At 38.7% G+C, this 19,275-nt stretch overlaps 1 protein-coding gene across 17 annotated transcripts in view; it reads left to right on the top strand.

Moving 5' to 3' along the window:
- CTBP1 (C-terminal binding protein 1) overlaps positions 1-19,275 on the top strand; it is a 232,622-nt gene that overhangs the window by 208,083 nt on the left and 5,264 nt on the right. For all 17 annotated transcript variants that reach the window (XM_030270527.4, XM_072927913.1, XM_072927909.1 and 14 more), the window contains 5 exons: positions 1,748-1,954; positions 7,705-7,919; positions 11,756-11,886; positions 13,999-14,126; positions 17,350-17,467. In XM_030270527.4, the coding sequence (XP_030126387.1) occupies positions 1,748-1,954; positions 7,705-7,919; positions 11,756-11,886; positions 13,999-14,126; positions 17,350-17,467 (799 nt within the window). The remainder of the gene's footprint in view (positions 1-1,747; positions 1,955-7,704; positions 7,920-11,755; positions 11,887-13,998; positions 14,127-17,349; positions 17,468-19,275) is intronic.

Genomic DNA, 19,275 nt, shown 5'->3' with positions numbered 1-19,275 from the left:
ATACATAATATAATTCTTCAAGCTCCTTTTAAAGCATAATTTTGTTGATAGCAGCTATTAGATGCATTTATTAAATTTACATTGCCATCTAAAACCTGCATTGTTGCTCCATGAAAAATACTTTTTTTGTATAAACAAATGCAAGTATTAATGTGAGGTACTTAGAGGGATGTTATTTTTCAGTCTTTCACCTCTCCCTCCCAGTCAAGCTTTTTTCCCCATTTTAAAAATGGTGGATTTCCATCTACCATTGATGTTAGCAGGATGCCAAGATTGATATTCCAGCAAATGATGCTGGTATATCTTCTTGTAAGTCTTAAGGGCAGTGACTCAGCAGACAGGTTTATCTCTACAGCAGAGGAAAGAAAAATAGTTCTGTAAGTTCCTTGTGCAGACTTTTAGTGATGTAGAGAAAGCTATAAAAAATGACTGGGCAGCAGAATAAAGGTGTTTGAATGTAAAACATAGATAAATATAATATGAGTTTATATTTGTCATATTACTATTCATGCTGGTTTTGAAGAGAATGTTTATTCTTTTCTTCCTAAGATACTCTAGTATTAGCTGAGGACTTAGTGAATATTTAGTTATGTAAAATCCTAAACAGTAAAAGCAGTTCTTGGGTGGTTTTAGGATACAAAACACTTTTTTTTTCTTCTCCACCATGAAATTATACTATGTGCTGTTTGTTGTCTCAGTCAGCAGAACTGAGACACAAACATTTGTGGGAGCTGGTGATTAGAGAGAGAGAACATGCAGTACATGGAAAGACTGAAGACAGAAAGTCAAAAAGGAGGCAAGGTTTTTCAAGCATTTTGCTTAACTGCTGTGTATTGAGTACTGGAAGGTAAAGAGCAGAATGATATAACTTGCATGTAATTACAATCACTTGTTCCTTCATCTGTTTTTTGAAGTAAAGTAGGCTTATTGTGAGCCTTGAATCAGTAATCCACCTTCCACAGTTTTCTGTGGAAGTCTGTAACACTTTAAGCTGCTTGATGTTACGGTAATTTCAGCTGGTAACTTTTCAGTTTAGGAACATGGGCTTGCTTGGCATTGCCTTTGCATGCCATGCAGAAGCAAATTTTGCATTTTCCTATTGACTATTAGATGGGTACCTTTAATGTGGGGGCCCAGGGATGTTGTTTGTTGTAATTCTACAAATCGCTGTGCAACACAACAGATTGTCCTTTCCTGTATCATAATTACCTATACTGAATTACTAACAGTCACCCTGTGAAGGCTTTATGAGAGTTGCTGTCATTATAAATTATTTTATCCTTTTTTAACTTGCACTGATAGCTTTTGGGCGGATATGTGTCCAGTGGTGGGAAGCTAACTCGCACAATTAAACCTAAACTGTGATCATTGACCACACTGTTGAGGGCAAGGCAGATTTCTCTTGGCTATTCAAAATGCCAAGCTCAGTGGAAATGTAAAATGTTTACCAAGACACTTGTTCCAAACTATCATTCCTCCTCTGGTTTCAGTAGCCTGTTTACTATACGCCTTAGACTGCAATAAATAAAAGCACAATAATTAGTAATAAAAAATCAGAGAGGTAAGTTGGCACATAGTTGTCAACTATGATGTCAGGTATTCTGCCTGCCATTACAGTCAGAAACTTAGTATTTGTGCAAGACATGCTGAAATACGTGTGATTTTAAACATCATGCTCCTGTATTGCTGCTAAATGGGAAAAAATAAGCATTGTTTGGCATCTGGCATCCTCTCCCCCTGCTTGCAGGGATCGCCGTGTGTAACGTGCCAGCTGCCTCCGTAGAAGAAACAGCAGATTCCACCATGTGCCACATCCTGAACCTGTACAGGAGAACCACCTGGCTGCACCAGGCCCTGCGGGAAGGCACGAGGGTACAGAGCGTGGAACAGATTCGGGAAGTGGCCTCTGGAGCTGCCCGGATCAGAGGGGAGACCTTGGGCATCATTGGATTAGGTACGTTGTCTTCATACGTGTTTTCATGCTCTTTGCTGTCCATTGCTTAAAAAAGAGGTAAAGATTTGAGCTATAAAAATGGAACATTTGTTCACTCCTTGTCAAGCATTCTTTCCTGATGATTATATAACTCAAATGATTTCCCTTTAGACATAATGATTTTCCTCTGAAGAATTATTTTATTGCTAATGTTCTCTCAATTCTTTGAGTTTCTGTATGTCTTTCTCTTGCCATATTGCCTACTGTCAGGCACACTTCTTGTGAGAGGAGACATCATCACTTCCCTTTTCCAGGACAAGGATCCTGCTACTTCAGCCCAGTTACATGTGTATGTTTTATCCCTTATCCATTTTCATATCTGGTTTTGTTTGGACTTTCTTCCTTTTACCATTTTTTTACATTACTAAGAATTCTTTGCTTCAGTAACATCCTGCAGAGCAGTTATTGGGTGCATTAGAGTGAGCTGGATCTAAAATAGTATTTCAACTCTAATGAGAGGAAGAATATATGCAAGAAATTTTGAAATGTTTCCAGACCTAATAAAATCACCTACTTACCTCTCTGAGTGACTCTAAATGTTTTTTAACATCCGGCAGATGGACAGGCTTGCTAGAGATGAATTAATTACTGTCTGTTACAGAAGTAGAGAAAAAAACCAAGCAAGTCAGTTTCTATATAAAAATTATTCAGTCATATGCTTGTCTTACACAGATCTGATAGACTGTGGATGTAATTGCTGTGCTATTCATCCACAGGAGTTAGTAATACGATTTTGACAACAAAGCATCATATTTAAATGACTGCTCCAGTTACACATTGCTGTCAAATAACTCCAGCCATGAACTCTTACTTTTGGAAGATGAAAATAGCCTGGTTTTACATAGTACTCATTTAAATAAGCATGCAATACACCAGAACCATCTTCACAATCAAAGAATTACCTTTAAAATATGACTTTCAAGAAGTTAGTCATGAAGCTGCTTTCTGAAATCTGTACTAATGTAATTATGCATCTCATTTAAAAACACAAAGATTGTGCTCACAGTGACAGCATCTGTACCTAAATCATAGACAGTTACCTGCAGTGTTTCCAAAGTGGAAATGCATACCTGGTTTTTGAAACTTAAGCTGTGGCTCACATGCAGTGTGCACATTTGCTGGAGATATCTGTGCTGTTGTCATTCAATTTGGTGTTTTTACTGAACAAATTCAGACTTGAGATCAGAAAGAAAAAGTCTTTCATCATTGACTTCCTTAAGTGAGTTTTGCTGGTTTTGTTCTCGATGACTGAAAAATAAAGAGGAATAAATGGGTAACCAGATTGCCAGTGTATGTATAAAGCTTTACAAAATACTAGGTTTTGGTTTTAGTTTTAAAAAGCAAGTCTTTTGTGTGCATGTTGCACTAAAAAGGGCGCACTTCTGTTGCAGTTATTGAACAGTTATTATCTCTAGCCTTTTGTTGTTCCTATCTATTTCCTGCCATAGAATATTCTTAATTTCAAAGAGTACTAAATTGTAAAGTCACTTTTGAAAACTTCCACTCTCCCTCCTTGTGCATGCCTGTGAATAGGCACAACAGTTTGAGTCAAACCTGTTTTAACAAACTCCTACGAATCTATGTGTTAATGAAGAGTAAAAATGTAGACTTAAAGGATCTACCAGAATTTCTGTGTGAGCACTTCAGGCACTTAGGCTTTTCTAATACAGATCCCTTTTCTAGTACAGATCTCTGCAAGAGGTTAGTTGTCTTGACATTCAGACTCAAACATGTATTTGCAATCAAAGGCTGTTGTCCTTAGGTTGTGTGTCTTCACTAGTGGCCTCTCCTCACATCTTATGTTTTGCCTCAGTTTATTATTTAGACATGTCAGTGTCAGAAGTGGTGATCCACCCAGATGCTATGAAATGAATGTATTACACACAAAATAAACCGTTCTCATCATCTGTTGCTCAGCCCTTTCCTCTGTTTCTGTGTAGCGTCTCTGTTTCTGTCCTTAACATGTGTCTAAGATCATCTCCTCTCAACCACAACTGTGTTTCTCTGTTCTTGTCTTAAAACTTGTGGTCTCTTCTGCGGGGGGTTGCTTAAATTTATCACTGCTGCAGCAGCAGCTAACAGCAGATCTCCTTAACATCTGCTCCTGGGCTTTTCTCTTTGCCAAAGAGAAACACCCTAGCTCTTGCCTATCTCTGTGCTAGGGAATGACTCTGTCTCCAAAGTTTCAGCTACTCACTTCCTTATCCACTGATCTAGCCAAGTTTCGTGACTCACTTGCCTTCTTTCCATCACCCACTCTCTTTCCCTCCTCTCATGCATATTCCTGCTTTGACACTTGGTCTGTCCTGCTTAATCCTATTACTCTGTGTTCCTCCTTTACAGTTAACCCCATTTCTCATCCTCTGCTTGTATTGAGCTTGAAGATAAGCAGAGACTCAACAGCATAATGCCTCCTTCATGTGCTTGTTGGATCCCATCCGTCATTGTTGTGTTGTTTGGTTAGCCCTGAGCTCCTTAGGACACAGCCCATGCCTCTTTCTGTCTTTGTGAAGTGTCTGATTCTTTGAGCTTTATGTAAATAATAATATCACATCATTTAACAGCTGTCTTTGTCACTTTGAATCTTTATTACTATCTGGTGTCCTACATTGAAGTGATGCACCACAAGTATGGATAATAAGCCCATAACCTTGTATCTAGAAATGTATGGGTTTGTGGGTTTTTTAAGGAGGAATATTTATGAGTAGCAGCACGTAAGTACTTGGATGAATAGACATCTGGCCCTGGTTCTGCTCTAATGATAATTTTACAGCAGTGAAGTTGCACTGCCTTTGCCTTCCTTCTCAGTGAGAAATGCTGATGACTAATGACTAATGCATTTCCTTACCCAAGAAAGGTGAAATTCTTGTAAACAAATTTGTCTCTACATCACAGTGAATGTCATCACTCAGTTTGTCTTTCCTCACCTGCTCTATGCTGTCAACAGTTACACTGCCCTACCTAGACACTCAGCCAAATTACTAACTTGTGTTATAAGTAAATAAGGCTTGAGTTGGGTGGTATTACTCTGCAATAAATGATCTATTCTTAGCAGTCCTACTGGCTCTCTTAATGTGCTCAGCAGGAAATGTAACAGAACAGCCCTCTCCACATTTCAGAGTTCTCCAGGAAGGAATTACCCATATTCTCAATTGCTGTTGCACAGGCTGGGAAGAGCTGCTAAGCGAAAGCACTTCTTTCTTTCCATGGAAGTTTTCAGGCAGGTCATCATCATAATTTCCATGGTATCAAAGTAATTTTATAAAACTTAGCAATACTAGCATAGGATGAGTGTGCATCGCCCAAGGGCTGAGCAGTCCTTGACCTGCCGCTGCTGTACTGTCACACTCAGATCAGGTCATGGCAGGGTCACAGTCAGACACACCTATAAATTGGGACTTCGGGGTTAAGGGGAGTTGGGAGACTTGCAGGGGAGTTGAATGGATGAGGCTATACAGGAGACTTGAATGTTTAAGTCTCTCTTCTGAAATTATGAATGGACCTTGCTAGAACTTTGATTTCCTTGGAAATATGCTTTTGTTGCTTTCTGCTATTTTTGCAATTGTATGCAACATTCATTTTCTGCATTCTTCTCACACTGACAACTAATAAATCAGTTTAAGATTTTGAGCTTAAGATTTTGCCATCCCTGGAAGCACCATGAATATTCATAACAATTTGATATGCTCTTAACATAGAGTTGTCCCAAAGGTGTGATGCTTTGTGTGCTGTATTGTCCTCAGTGTATTGAGGTAGGTTTTGAACCACCCCTTATGCCCAGGAGAGTCTTAAATAATAGAAGGTTTTCAGGAAAGGAAAAAAGAAGGTCATAGTTTTGTGGCTGTTCTTTATGTCAGATGGTAATTTAAAAAGAAATTGCCAAATTCTTTGTGTCCAGCTGTGTGCACTTGTTTAATGGCTAAGACTAAATACAAATTGTCATTTGCAGAAGAGTTTTAGCCCATAAAATATTTGTAATAGGGTAGTTATGGTTAGAAACAGAGATGTGATTCCCTAGTGTTTCTGAAGGAAACTTCTGTGCCCATTGAAGAAGGCTTTGGTTTATTAGCCTGGGTGGGGGTGAATGAAGTGTAGCTTTAATTGGAGAGGCTGTTGTAAAAGATTTTGCTGTTGTGAATCCCCTCAGGTATTAGTGTTGTAAAAAGTGTGAAAAAAAGAACAGATGACAGAACTGTTGCATGTGAAACCGAATGGAGCTGGAGTAACAGTTATATGCTTTGTTGAAAAAGAAAAATATTTACAGCTGTGTGACTGATTCCTTGAGCTGTGAACATGCCAAAATTTGGAAACAATACAGTGTTTGTGTTGAAAATTTTCTAATTCAAATTTATAAAAACAGCTTGGAAAGCAAACAAATAACATACATGCAAAGTGTTGAAATGAAAGATTTTGAGTAGTATTCTAACCTGGTGTCCCCAAAGAAAAGCAGATAGGCCTTGTCAGGTTGATACACTGTTTAATATTCGAAGCACATCTGTCACTAAGCATTGCAGAATTGCTGTGTTCACATTAAGTGATCAGCAAAAACCTTTCTTCCTGTGGCTTCTGAAGTTTATTCAAAGAGAAACTGAAAAGCACAGGGAAATCCCTTCAAGCACAATTGGAAATAGATGGGGATTTCCCTAAGTTGATTTGATGCTTTTTTTAACAAACGTAGACATTCAAAGGAAAACTTGTTGACTTTTTCTTGGTTTTTTTTTTTTTTAATTAGGCATTGTTATTATAGTGTGTCAGGTGATGCTTTTGAAACATCTTTATCCGATATTTGTAGTACTCTAATGTGAATATCTGATCTGTAAACTTCTAACTTGAAAAGTGTGTTAGTTCTCAATCTTCAAAACGCCTGTAACTCATTAGATGTACTCAGAGGATTTTTCCTCTCTGTTTTGCTGGTAGTGTGTCAAAGGGAAGTACATGCCTCCTGGTACATGTGGTATGGAGTCATGCCCATGGAGCACTTCTGGGCACAGCTCTGAAATATGAGAGTAAGGAGAGTGGAGCAAAAAAGCCAAGTTCAGTGTCAATTCCAAATGGGACAGCGCTCCTCTTAACTAGGTGCCATATTAAAAATAAACACTAGGTACTGTGTTTATTTTTCAATCAGGTAGCTGAATAAAATTTATTTTAAAGCTTTAGATGACAGGATTCTTGTAGGCATTTTAGTGCTGGAAAGATGTTTCTCAAAATGAAGATGACAGAAAGAAGATTCCATGTATTGAGAATGGTTGTGCTTCAGATTAAACAAATTATCTGTTACTGCATCCATTTTTGAGGATTAGTTTTATAGCTTTTTATTAAAGCCAGCTGGTTTGACATGGGTAAGGATAAGCCCTTGGCAGGATGTGTTCACAGGCAGTGGTGTTTTGCCATAAACTGGCCCAGCAGGCAAGCCTTGCATTACACAGATTATTGCAGATTACGTGACATCTTCTGGCATTTCACATATCTGGTGACAAAAGGTGCAAACCTCCTGTTCTGTTTCAAGGCAGTGTGGAACAGTCCAGATGTACCATTTCTGATCCCAGTGATGATTTCGAGTGGGATGGGAGCCCACCTCCCTTTTCTGCCCTTCCAGTTGCTGCACAAAACGTTACAGTTTGATCCAAGCCTTCCCATTGGGCAGGAGGAGGCCACCTTACACCCACCAGCTGCTTCACATCTGCTCTCACGGCGTGTTTATCTTGTTCTAGGGCGTGTTGGGCAAGCAGTAGCTCTTCGTGCCAAAGCCTTTGGCTTCAGTGTGATTTTCTATGACCCGTACCTCTCGGATGGCATGGAGCGTGCTCTGGGACTGCAGCGGGTGAGCACTTTGCAGGACCTGCTGTTCCACAGTGACTGTGTTACCCTGCACTGCAACTTGAATGAACACAATCATCATCTTATTAATGACTTCACCATAAAGCAGGTAATAATCTCTGTGGGTGCCCTCCACACCAGTGCTAGTTGCCAACTCTGTATAGCATTTATTTCTGTAAATAAGTAGATTCTCATTTGATAGAAATCTTTCTTTTCTCTGCTGTAAGATCAAGCAGGTCTATAATTGATTAGGAACTAGCTGGTTGTTTATGTATTGTTGCTTTTTCTGTCTTTTTGGCTCAGTAACATTACATTGTGGAAATAATTTGCTCTTCTTAGTATCGCTCAGATTTAATGAAGTGGCATTGATGTAAAAGCACTTTCTCTGTGTCTTGTAATAGCTTCTTCCTTTACATGAGTATTTCCAGGTAGCAATTCTGCCTTTCACTGTTGTAGAGTTCCTTTGATTCGATTTCAAGATTATGACTAAATGGCTCCCCCCTGTGCTCAGTCCCGATGCTCGCAGAGCACTTCAAGGATGGAGCTCATTTACGGCATTTGCATTATTGGGAAAAATAATGTTTCTTGGAATTAGTACTAACTTCTCCCTAAGGTTCTAGCTACTATGAAAAATAATAAAATAATTTCAAAATCTGGGTGTAATAACCACCCCATTATTGAAAAATTTCATAATAAAAGCCAGATACTTAATGAAAAAGTTTGACTCCAACTTTAGCGTAGGTAACAGCCAGAAGTAAAACACAGAGACATAGGAATGGAAGCAATGTAGAGGAAAGAAACCCTAAGACAGACTAGTTGATTTGGCTGTTCTTTATATATATGTGTGTATATAGTGGGTTTATGTGTTGGGAACAATGACAGTCGCACTCTTTTGCAGTAAAATTGTTGCTTGTCTTCTGAGAAGTAGTTGGTACCTACTGCTCTTGAACTTTAGCACTGAAGAACTTACTGAACATGTTCCACAGTCATGCACGTTCATGGCAGAAAACTGACAATACAACACACTTCTTGATTTGAGAGTTTAGGGATTTTGCAAATCCATCACTACATAAAATCAGGATTTGGGATTTAAAACTCCTAAAAAATTAAGAAGCTTAAAATGAAACCAAAGAGACCGGAGGTCTGTCACCCTGCCTTGAATATCGTCTTCTGTTGTATGGCTGGGTTCATTCAGTGGTTATTATATGGTGACATGTCTTTTCAAACAGACATCTAGATCTGAAAAGGATCACACTGAGTTCCATGGGACCACTGAGCATTGGTCACTTTATTCTACAGCAGTTGTGAAACTGGGGCCAGTTTATCACAGGAAGTTTTTGAGTGAAGGCAGAGAAATGTGTTGACCTTTGGAGAAGGCACAGTGTGTTAATCAGAGAAACAAACAAAGGAAAACATGTTAAAACTGAGTAATACCATCTGAAATTAAATGCCTGTAATAAACTCTGCAGTGGAAAGTATCTTAAGTAAGCATTTATCTTCTTATTTGTTATCCTTCATGATCAAAGCAAGGATTAATTAAAGTGTTAGATAATAGTTCTTGCTTTGGGTAGGAGTTTGGGTGAAGCAGTCTGGGTAGTAAAGGGGATGTGAAACCCATGAAATTGGGACCCCTCTGACTGTTTAGTTTGTGTGGAGCATATTCTGATTTAGGCTGACAGATGTTGAAGTTGGCCTAGAATTTGTAGAGAGCATTGCATACCATTTTTGTCCAATACTGAATGCTCATGTCATGACCAGTTTTTAAAGAAAGTACAGAGAAGTATTGTGCATCTCATTTCACGGAAGTCTCATCCTGAATTTTGTAGACTCTGAAATGACATACACTTCAAGTGTTTTTGATAATTTGGTGTCTGTCTTCTCTTAAGTAACTTTTCTAGTGAATTAATCGTTATTCTGTAAAGCCATCCTGCTTGTCCTTGTAGTCCCAGAGTAGCTCAGAGAAGTGTTTCAATGAACTTGTACTCTTAAGAGACTGAGGTCATCTTTAGTTACACAGATTTGAGAAAAAACTGCAGTTTAAACACAATGCTTTCATAAGGCAGCTCTGCAGGTCTAGTGTAGGTGAATTTAACAGACGTCAGCAGTTCCAGCTGTGAAGCTCTTTCAAGCTTCCACCCATTGTTAAGGATCATCTCCAGCTGCATCCACCCTGACAGTTTATCATGAGTCACATAATTCATTCCCTCTAGAATGCATTTATGGAGACATGTTTTGTTTGATTTGAATGTGTCTTAGTGCTAGTTCTGGAGTTTTGTAAATAGTCTTAAAATGAAAACTCAAGCAAGGTTGTTGGACAGATTGGACAGAAGATTTTAGCAGGGTTCACTTTAAGTAAAATGTTCAGGTCCTTCAGAGGGCCTGTAAATACACTAAACTGTACTTAAAATTCAAATTACCAGTTTGCACAGAAATGGGAAGTGTATATGAGCTCCCACGAGCCTTTATGGTGTGTCTGCACAGCTGTGAGTGGCTCTTGGGTGAGCCCACCTGTGCTGGTTTGGTACAGTTCCTACAACTGACCCAAGAACTGGAGATGCAGTGATCTTTCCCATAAGGAATCTCTTCTTGTTACCAGACCAGCTAAAGATCCTACCTCAGTTTCTCTGCTGTTCTGATTCCCAAATTAATTCCATAAAGCTGTTCCTGTAAGTGGAGTTTGGTTTTGCTGTATGAATGGATCTCCTCTAGGCCCAGGAGTCTGCAAATGGAGAGAGGCAGGGCCACATTAAACCTAGAGAGTTGGCCAGTAAAACATAGTGGGTTTTTTCTTTATAAAACACTGCAAGCATGTGCATATTAATATTCTGTATGACCTCATTAAAAAAAACCCAACCAAAATTGACTGATTCAAACCTCCTTGTTGTTGATGAATTTGGCATTTTGACTCAGTATTTGAGCGTAAGGATCCATTTACCTAAGGTTTAGTTTGATGTGTAGGTTTCATGGTGTTGAGTTGGTGTCAAAATGTTGGAGTTTGCTTATTTTTATGTTGAGAGACAGAGTTGGTACAAAATGAGATTTTCATTATTCATCTTCACCATGGCTCCTGCTCTTCATGCACTTTCTGTCATGCACAGAGGTGTTTGAGACATCTGTCAAAGATGAAATACCAGGGGGGCTGGAAGCAGGATGTTGTAATTTATGTTTATTTCAGTACCGTTTCTCTTATTTTAAATGCCACTTTGTTTTCAAGTAGTGGATATATTATGGTGTACATTGTTGTAGTTCTCCCCATACTGATTGTAGTGTCATCTACAATGCTAATCTGCACAATGCACAGCACAGCTTCTCTCCTGGGCACACAGCGTTCTCAACCAAATTCATTTTCATGCCTTTTAATTGAATAATAGAAGGATTCTTTAGACCTTTATTTGAAATGTCTCACAGGGGAGGAGGAAGCTGAAGTAACAAAAATAAATAATGTATATATCTACTGTGTTTTGGCAACTAAAGGGAAAAGTGTTTGAAAATCCAAAAGCCTTGATTTTTCTGCAAAATTCATGTAGGCTTTTATTTGTGTGAAAGTTGAAAGCCACAAAATATGAATTTGTTTAAGAATGTGCTGTAGTTTCTGTCTCATGCAATTTCACAGTGAAATGAAAAGGCATAAAATGATCTGTCACTTTCATATGCACAGTTGTATCTTTTGATCATGTTTCTGCACAATATCTGAAACAACCCTTCTATTAAAAGACACTACTTACAAGAAACAAAAGGTTATTAAGTGCTGTGAAATAGCATTTTATGTTAGAAGCATCACATTTGGTGGTACTTTCCAGTGGAAAGGGAAGACAACTGTTACAGTTTAAACCAGCTGAATAGCCTTTGTTGTAATGGATGCTTCTCTTGAGTAAAAAATAATGCCACAACGATTTTATTTCATTTATTTTTATTTCATCATTCTTGTTTTTTAACTTTCCCTAGATGAGACAAGGGGCTTTCCTGGTCAACACAGCTCGAGGTGGGTTAGTAGACGAAAAAGCACTTGCACAGGCCCTGAAGGAAGGAAGGATACGAGGGGCAGCCTTAGATGTACATGAGTCAGAACCATTCAGGTGCTTTTCCTTTTCTTTTCTTTTTATTTTGTTCTCTTTCTTATTTTTTAAGTCTTAGTGCATGATACAATCAACAGCAAAAAGTAAAATTGAGTTTTCTGTTCATTTGGTAGCTAAATACTCCTTAGCAAAGCAACATGAATCTGTGCAGCACTGGACTAATGCAAATGTAGATGGAGTTTTGTGTATGTGGTTAGAAGTGAAAAAAGTGACATCCAAGATTTGATTCCTTAAAAAGAAAACAAAACAAAAAAACAGTGGGTTTATTTAGTAGAAATAGCAGGAACCCGAGTTCAAATCCTGTCCATGGCTTAGAGGAGAGTGCAACATTGCCACTGATGCAGCTCTGGAGGCAGTTGATGCCTGAACAAGGTCTTTCAAGGCAAAGAGTTGAGATGTGGTGTGAGAAGTGCTTTATGACACCTTTCTGAAGGAGAAGATATTTGTCCAGATTGCCTCTGCATGAAGGTCATAAGTGTGTAAGAGGTTGCAAAAAAAGGTTCAGGAAGGCTGTCAGAGTGCAGGTTTTGTTTTGCTTTATCTTTTATAAGGGGAGTAGTAAATACTGTCAGTAGCAGGGCTGGTAGCACAAGCCTGAGTTTTTTCAATTACTAAGTCCAGTGTTTCAGGCAGAAATGCACCACTCCCCTAAGTGGCATTGGCATTGAGATATCAGCACTCCTCATCAAAATGAGCCTATTTCATATGTCCTTGAGTCTTGAGAACAGACTGCTGTAGCTGAGTCCTTGCATGTGACAGGCCTTTTTCAGGCTGGGCAGGGAAAATTGTTATTTTTAACTTGAACAATCCACATAAGTTTTTGAAGAAGAACAGGTTCAGGACAGGTTTTAAAGACCGTAGAGTGGACAGTATCTCTCATTCCAGCTTGAGGGGGAAATAGAACCTTTGGAAAAATAGAATAATATCCTTTTAGCCAGAATTTTCATATCTACTGAGGCATGATGCCACATCACAAATACTTAATTTTATTTATGCATACCCTGGATTCATTTCCTCCTCAAGGTAGTCATTACAGTGCTGTGCAAAGCCAGAGTGTAGCAGCTCAGAGGACTTGCAGCTACATACATTCTTCCCAGTTCCTATCTGGGATCTGTACAAGCAGCCCACTTCACCTCTAGGAAGTCCCATTTCCTGCATGGAGATGCCATGTGCAGAGATCCAGCTGCAGGATTGCAGCCATAGTTCCTTTGGCTTCATTGCTGCATGTCTATCTGATTGCAGCATGCATTTCTTTAATTCAAGAGTTTTGCCAGATACTTTGATGTTTATTGAACTGCAGATAAAATCTATCATTTTATGAAATATGACCAACTCTGAAAGCACACTTTTGTCTTAAAATGTTTGGCCTCCCGTTACAGTTGACTGCAAGATTATTAAAACTGGAAATGAATAGGAGGAGCAAGTTTCCATTATTTTCAGTTTCTCTACTTTATATCTGTGATAACGCTTCTACACAGATTCATTACTTTCCCTGAAAAAAAATTTGTCGATTTCCTTCTTTCTGTGGAGTTTCTATAAAGGAATGTGAAAGAAAAAATAGTTAAAAATAAAAGAAAAAAACCCCTGAATTATCCAAAAGTCATTGAGGCTGCTGATGGACACACTTCTGATTTGGAAATAATTGTAAGATTTTTTTTCTTTCAATTATTAGATGTCATACTGACAGAAAGAGAAGAGCTTTGGTAGTTAATGCAATAAAAGTAAAATTGTGATATCCTAGGCAAATGGAATGGCATCCTAAATTAATTTGGGTTTTTCTTTATGCATTTCTGCCCCAGAACTGGAGTGGCAGTGACTGTAGTTACAGTAAGTGCATTGGACAGAAGCTAATGTTGCTGCTATACTTAAGTTGCACCCTTTGAGTCTATAAAAAGTGATTGTTGCTTATTTGCACCCTAAATAGTACATTAAATTAACAGAATTATAAACAAACTCAGTAAGGAATAGAAATGCAATTATTTTGTGTTGTAGAAATTAATCTGTGTATGTACAAATCCATCTGTGTATATACAAGGTGTGATTCCCCACCTTGCTTTCCCCCTTGCCCCCAGTATTTTTTGTCACCTCATCTTATTTTAAATTTTCATTTAGCTTTAGTCAGGGCCCCTTGAAGGATGCACCAAACCTGATCTGTACCCCACATGCAGCCTGGTATAGTGAACAAGCCTCCATTGAGATGCGGGAGGAAGCAGCACGAGAGATCCGAAGGGCGATCACAGGTACTGACTCACGTTGTTATTGTCAGCTCCTTCACTGTGTTGTTCTTTTTAAGAAACCTATTTCTTCAGTCTTGAAAGAAGCCTAAAAGAAGCAGCCTTGGGTTTTGTTTCTAGTATTTGGAACGCAGAAATCAGCAAATGCTCACTAAGTCTGTTCTCAGAATTGGAACAAATAATTTTGGAGGTTCTTTGCAGTTAAAAAGGGAAGGTAGGCATTGCAGAATAAGTTTTTTTTTTCATGTAAAGTAAATGTATTTATACATGAAAAATCATCTGCTTTTCTCTTTGTTGCATATAACTATTACCCAATGATGGATTTAACTATAAGTCCTCGTGGTATTTCTGGTATCTTCCTTAGCTTTTCCTAGGCACTCTATAGTTGTCATGAGCAGTTCTCTATGTAAAGTTTTCAGTATTTTGTTGGGAGGTTATTCTATTTTAGATGTTCCCTTCTTTAAAGCCTTGCTAAAGAAGTCTGGCATTTTAAAGGGCAGAGTGTCTTTGTTATATAACTGCCATGTAATTGTAAACTGCTCACATAAGAGCAAACAGCTACGTCTCGAACATGCACTGCTAATAAATAAAATGAGAGGACTGAGCCATTTGGCATGGGTTTGAATCCCTTGTAGCCTAAAATAAAAGGAAGCATTTTCATACTGGAAAATGATTCATTAAGCACTAATGTTTTCTCTTTAGTTGGACTTTGCTGTGTCCCCCTTGGCGATACCGTCTGAATGCTCTGCAGACATGCAGGGCCATCTGTGTCACCTTGAGAGTAGCTCAGTGCCAGCACATTGCTCTGTTACACAAAAAGCACTGGCAGTAGCCTTCCCTCTGCCTTGTGCCTAGAGAGGCTGGGCAGTTGAGTTTCATTTATAGCCTTTGCAGAAAGAAGATTCTCTTCTAGATGCCAATTAAAAACACCTCTTAAACTCCTGAGGTGAATTGTCCTTTACTGGACAATTTCACTCTGTTTTAGAGGTGACCTGAAGAGCCTGACCCTCCTTTTTGCTGGAATTGGTCCTTGTGGCTGTACTCCAGAACTCAGTGGTGCATTTGTTTGTTTGTTTGTCAGGGTGTTCAATAACTGTTGCCTGCTCCCAGATAGCTCTGGGACAGATTGCACAAACCAGCATCCTGCCTACCTTCATGGGAGAGGATTGATGTGCAAATCAGCATTAATAGGCTATTGTCTGAAAACTAAGGAAGAGCCTGCTATCCAGAGCTATTTTTCTGTTAAATTTGTGCAGTAGCCCAAGCATATGTGCCTGGGAAGGCAGACCTACAGTTCCTTCAAGTGTGTGATAGTGCTCTCAGCGATCTGGATCATTGATTTGTATCGAAGCTGTCAGCACTTCAGTGTTTGCATATGGTTTTTAGTAAGATCAAACTGAGACCAGCATTAAGGAGGTGAGAATGACATTGAATTGCAGTGAAACAAATGTAGGAAAAATACAGGAAATGTGGGATAAAGCTGGATATATGAAAACCATAGGGGAGCACAAAGAAGAGAGGGTGTAGAGAGGAGAATAATTGGAAAAAGGTGTGAAGTGTAGGAATGAAGGCTATGACTACCATCTGACAATAAACATGTTAAGTGTTTCTGCTGTTGCTTAAAAGTGTGTTGTTGTGATGTGTAAAACAGAAATAATCAGCAGAAATTAAATACCTTAAAATATACTTTAAACTTGAAAACATTCCGAGTATGAATTAAGGAGGACCACTAGAATGGATGTAAGAGATAGGCAAGCATGGCAAGTGAAAAGATTATTAGAAGTTTAAAATAAAAGAAAATCTACTGGGTTTTGAGGGGAGACTAATAGAACATGCTTACAGAAGTTAGCAGAATGAAGAACGAGTTGGGCAGAGAGGAAGACAAGATTGAGAAGGATAAACATCAGAAGAAAGACAGTGTTTGAATTTGTGGACAGTTCTGGCAGAAGTTTAGATGGATGTATATTTCAGCTACATTTTGAAGATGATTTCTATAATGGGGCATGTATTTTGTTCAATCCTGAGCTAAAAGCCCTTTCAGCTTGTGCACAGGAGACGTGACAGGTTCAGGGACATCAGCTGAAGTCATGGAGTAACACCTGTTTGATGGTGTCCATTGCACGAAAAGCAGTTCTGTGAAAAGGCTTCTTTACAGCCCCATTGTGGCCAGGCTGATGGATAGAAAGAGCAGGCAGAGATAGTGAAGTCCTTAATCAAATTTCCAGTAGGAAGCTGGAGACAGAAGGCTGAGTTCTTCAATGATGGAGCATGAAAGGGTTTGGAAGGAATTCTGGAGAACTCTTACCAGCAGTGGCAGGGGTGGATTCAAAATTACATTTTTCTGCCCCTCTCTGCAAATGCACTGTAAGATTGAACTTCAGTGAAGAGACATTAAAACAGATGTCAGAAGAAACATGCTCCAATTGATCTCTCTCCTGTTAAATAGGAGGAAACTTTCCTATTTCTATGAAGAAGATCTGTGTTGGATCTGCTAAGGTTGTTTGTTGCAGGGCTGAAGATAGTTCTGCAGAAGACAATAACAGGCTTGTCCAGTGTGTGCTGAATCAGGTTGACAAATTTTCCAGGTCTTAAAACTTCAGTTATTCTTCAGAGTTTAAGGAAAGGTTTTGAAGAAGTGAAGAAAGGAAATTCTGGTGTATTATCATTTGATGTGGGAACTAAAGGCATGGCTGAGGATTAATACATTGCAGTAAATAAAAATGAAGAGCAATTTAGATAAAGTAGGGAAATTTCAGGAGGAGAGGGAATAAGTGTTGGTCATATTCAGATTCATGGCACAATTCCATTCAGAATTCTATATTTTTCATTCAGTGTTTTTAATTGCTGTTACAGGTGAAAGGAGAAGGAGGGAAGTGATGTTAAGGACAGAAAGGAGGCTAGATTACTGAATTTGACTGGTAGCTATGCTCTATATCCAAATTATGGCTTCTTGGAAAGATGATTCTTACTGATTTTGGTTCTTCTGAGACCCTGTATACAATAGATAAAGAAAGACCAGAAAATCAAAATAAAGCAGAGCATTTCAGCCATTATTACCTAAGTCCCAGGCAAAAGGCTACAGCAAGGATCAGAAACAAGCTCTTAGTGTCATTTTATGTATTGATTTAAGTACACAAATATTTGTAAGCATTTTTAACATAGACATACTAAGAGTATATGGTACATAATTTTTATACATTTTTATTTCCTCTTCCTTGCTTCATCTTAGGTCGTATTCCAGACAGTCTGAAAAACTGTGTTAACAAAGATCACTTGACTGCAGCTACACATTGGGCCAGTATGGACCCTGGAGTTGTTCATCCAGAGCTTAATGGTGCTGCATACAGGTAAGTGTGCTGAAGAGGTAGAACAAATACATCCATAATGCAGTGTTGGTATTAAGAATAGATAAAAGACTTTTCTATTAATGATTGAAGTGCTTTTGCATTACACACCAGCTGTAATTGCTTTGCAATAGTTGTGTTCAGGAGAATAATCTCATTTTGTTAGTTGATGTCAGTCATGCTGTATCTAACTATGAATCCTCCTCTTTCAGTCTTTTTTTGATGGTTTTGATGTGAGCAATATGTATTTATTTGTATTTTCAAGTAAAACAATTCTGGTCTTCTCCAGTGTTGCAGTGGAAGTGTTATGTTCCTTTGCCGAAGGTAATGATGCAGCTGTAGGTTACAGAAAGACTTTCAGTAATAAACTTACATTGTTTGTGGCGTCCAGACACAGGAGAGAACAAGTAACTCAGTATTGAAAACAGTGCAACAGCCTGTGGTGATTATGAAAATATGTTTAAAATGGCTTTTTCTAAATTATATGTTTAATTTTTAAACAGAAGCATTTGAGAGACTTGATGTATGCATTCTCAGTCAACTGTGAAAGCAGGTCTTAATAATTAATAGAAAGGGGCAATTTTTTACATCTAATATGCACATTCCTTAGTTACTTGGTTTGCTCTAGAGTCTTTCTCTGTCCCTTTATCTCTAGCAGCTATTCTAGCAGCAGATCCTTCCTAGTAGCCAGCTTCAGACAATTTTTATTTATGAAAAACATCTGCAGTTTTTGTATTTTCCAGTACAATTTTTACACATAAGTAGGATGAAAGTGGCAGAAAGCTACAAATGCCAGCTTCCCTCAATGCCTTGAGGAAAGGGGCAGTGCAGTCATATCTCATTATCCTAATCATCATCTTCCCACTGTCCTTCCTCATGCATCTGCTTTACATTTGTTGTCCTTTAGGAGGACTCCCATATTTTTAGTAGAGAGGGGATTCTTGGTTTTGTGTTACTCCACATGGGAACCCAGCTGTGCCCTGCTGAGAAGTGAAGCAGAGTTGTCCTGTCCCAGTGACTTGGAGCAATCTGATCAGAAAGGGATGGAGGGGTGTCAGGGATGAGTGTCACCACCCTCTGCCACAATCCCCTCATCAGGAGCCGTAAGGGCGCCAAGGGAAGAGAATAACTTGGACTTGGTGATCACATCAGTTGATGTTTAGTTCTGGAAGTATGCCCATAGCCCTAAGTATCTAAGAAGGGTGTTTTTATTTGTTTAAATGAGAAGCTCAAGCACACGTTCTCCTCCACACAGCATCTGGTTTCATGGACTTCAGTTTGGAGTAGTGAGGGTATGGCTGAATGTAATTGGGGCTTAAAGGCAGGTGTTGCTGGACAGGAGGTAATAACTCCAGCCCTGTCATGGCAGTTAAGAACAGGGGTCCATGCCCAAATAAAATGCAGCTTTTTGTTCTTGTTTTGGGGGTCACAAGTCCAGCAGAAGTAGGCTTTGCAGCCAGAAATTAATTTTAACTTAGGAATGTTTGGGGGAGTTAATGATTTACAAGATAAAGACCATATGTATTCAATTTAAGCAGGATAAACATAGAAGAACTGAGTAGCTTTTAAAGACATTGTTTCAGTCCATTTTTTTTGATAAAGACCATTTATTGTAAAATTCGGATTTAATTACTTCCAAATGCACAGTAAAACTAATTTTAGTAATTTTGAGGCAGGAATTAATAGTTATACAATAAATGTTAAGAGCTTTTTGGAGGGGAAATGGAATAGTGTTTGAATGTGGGTAAAGGCAGTTACTACTGTGTGAAGTGCAAAATATGCATCACCTGAAACTCAGGTTTTATGAAGAA

Source organism: Taeniopygia guttata, chromosome 4, assembly GCF_048771995.1.
Source record: "Taeniopygia guttata chromosome 4, bTaeGut7.mat, whole genome shotgun sequence".
In the NCBI taxonomy this organism is placed as follows: Eukaryota; Metazoa; Chordata; class Aves; order Passeriformes; family Estrildidae; genus Taeniopygia; species Taeniopygia guttata.
This window is presented reverse-complemented; position numbering and strand designations above follow the sequence as displayed.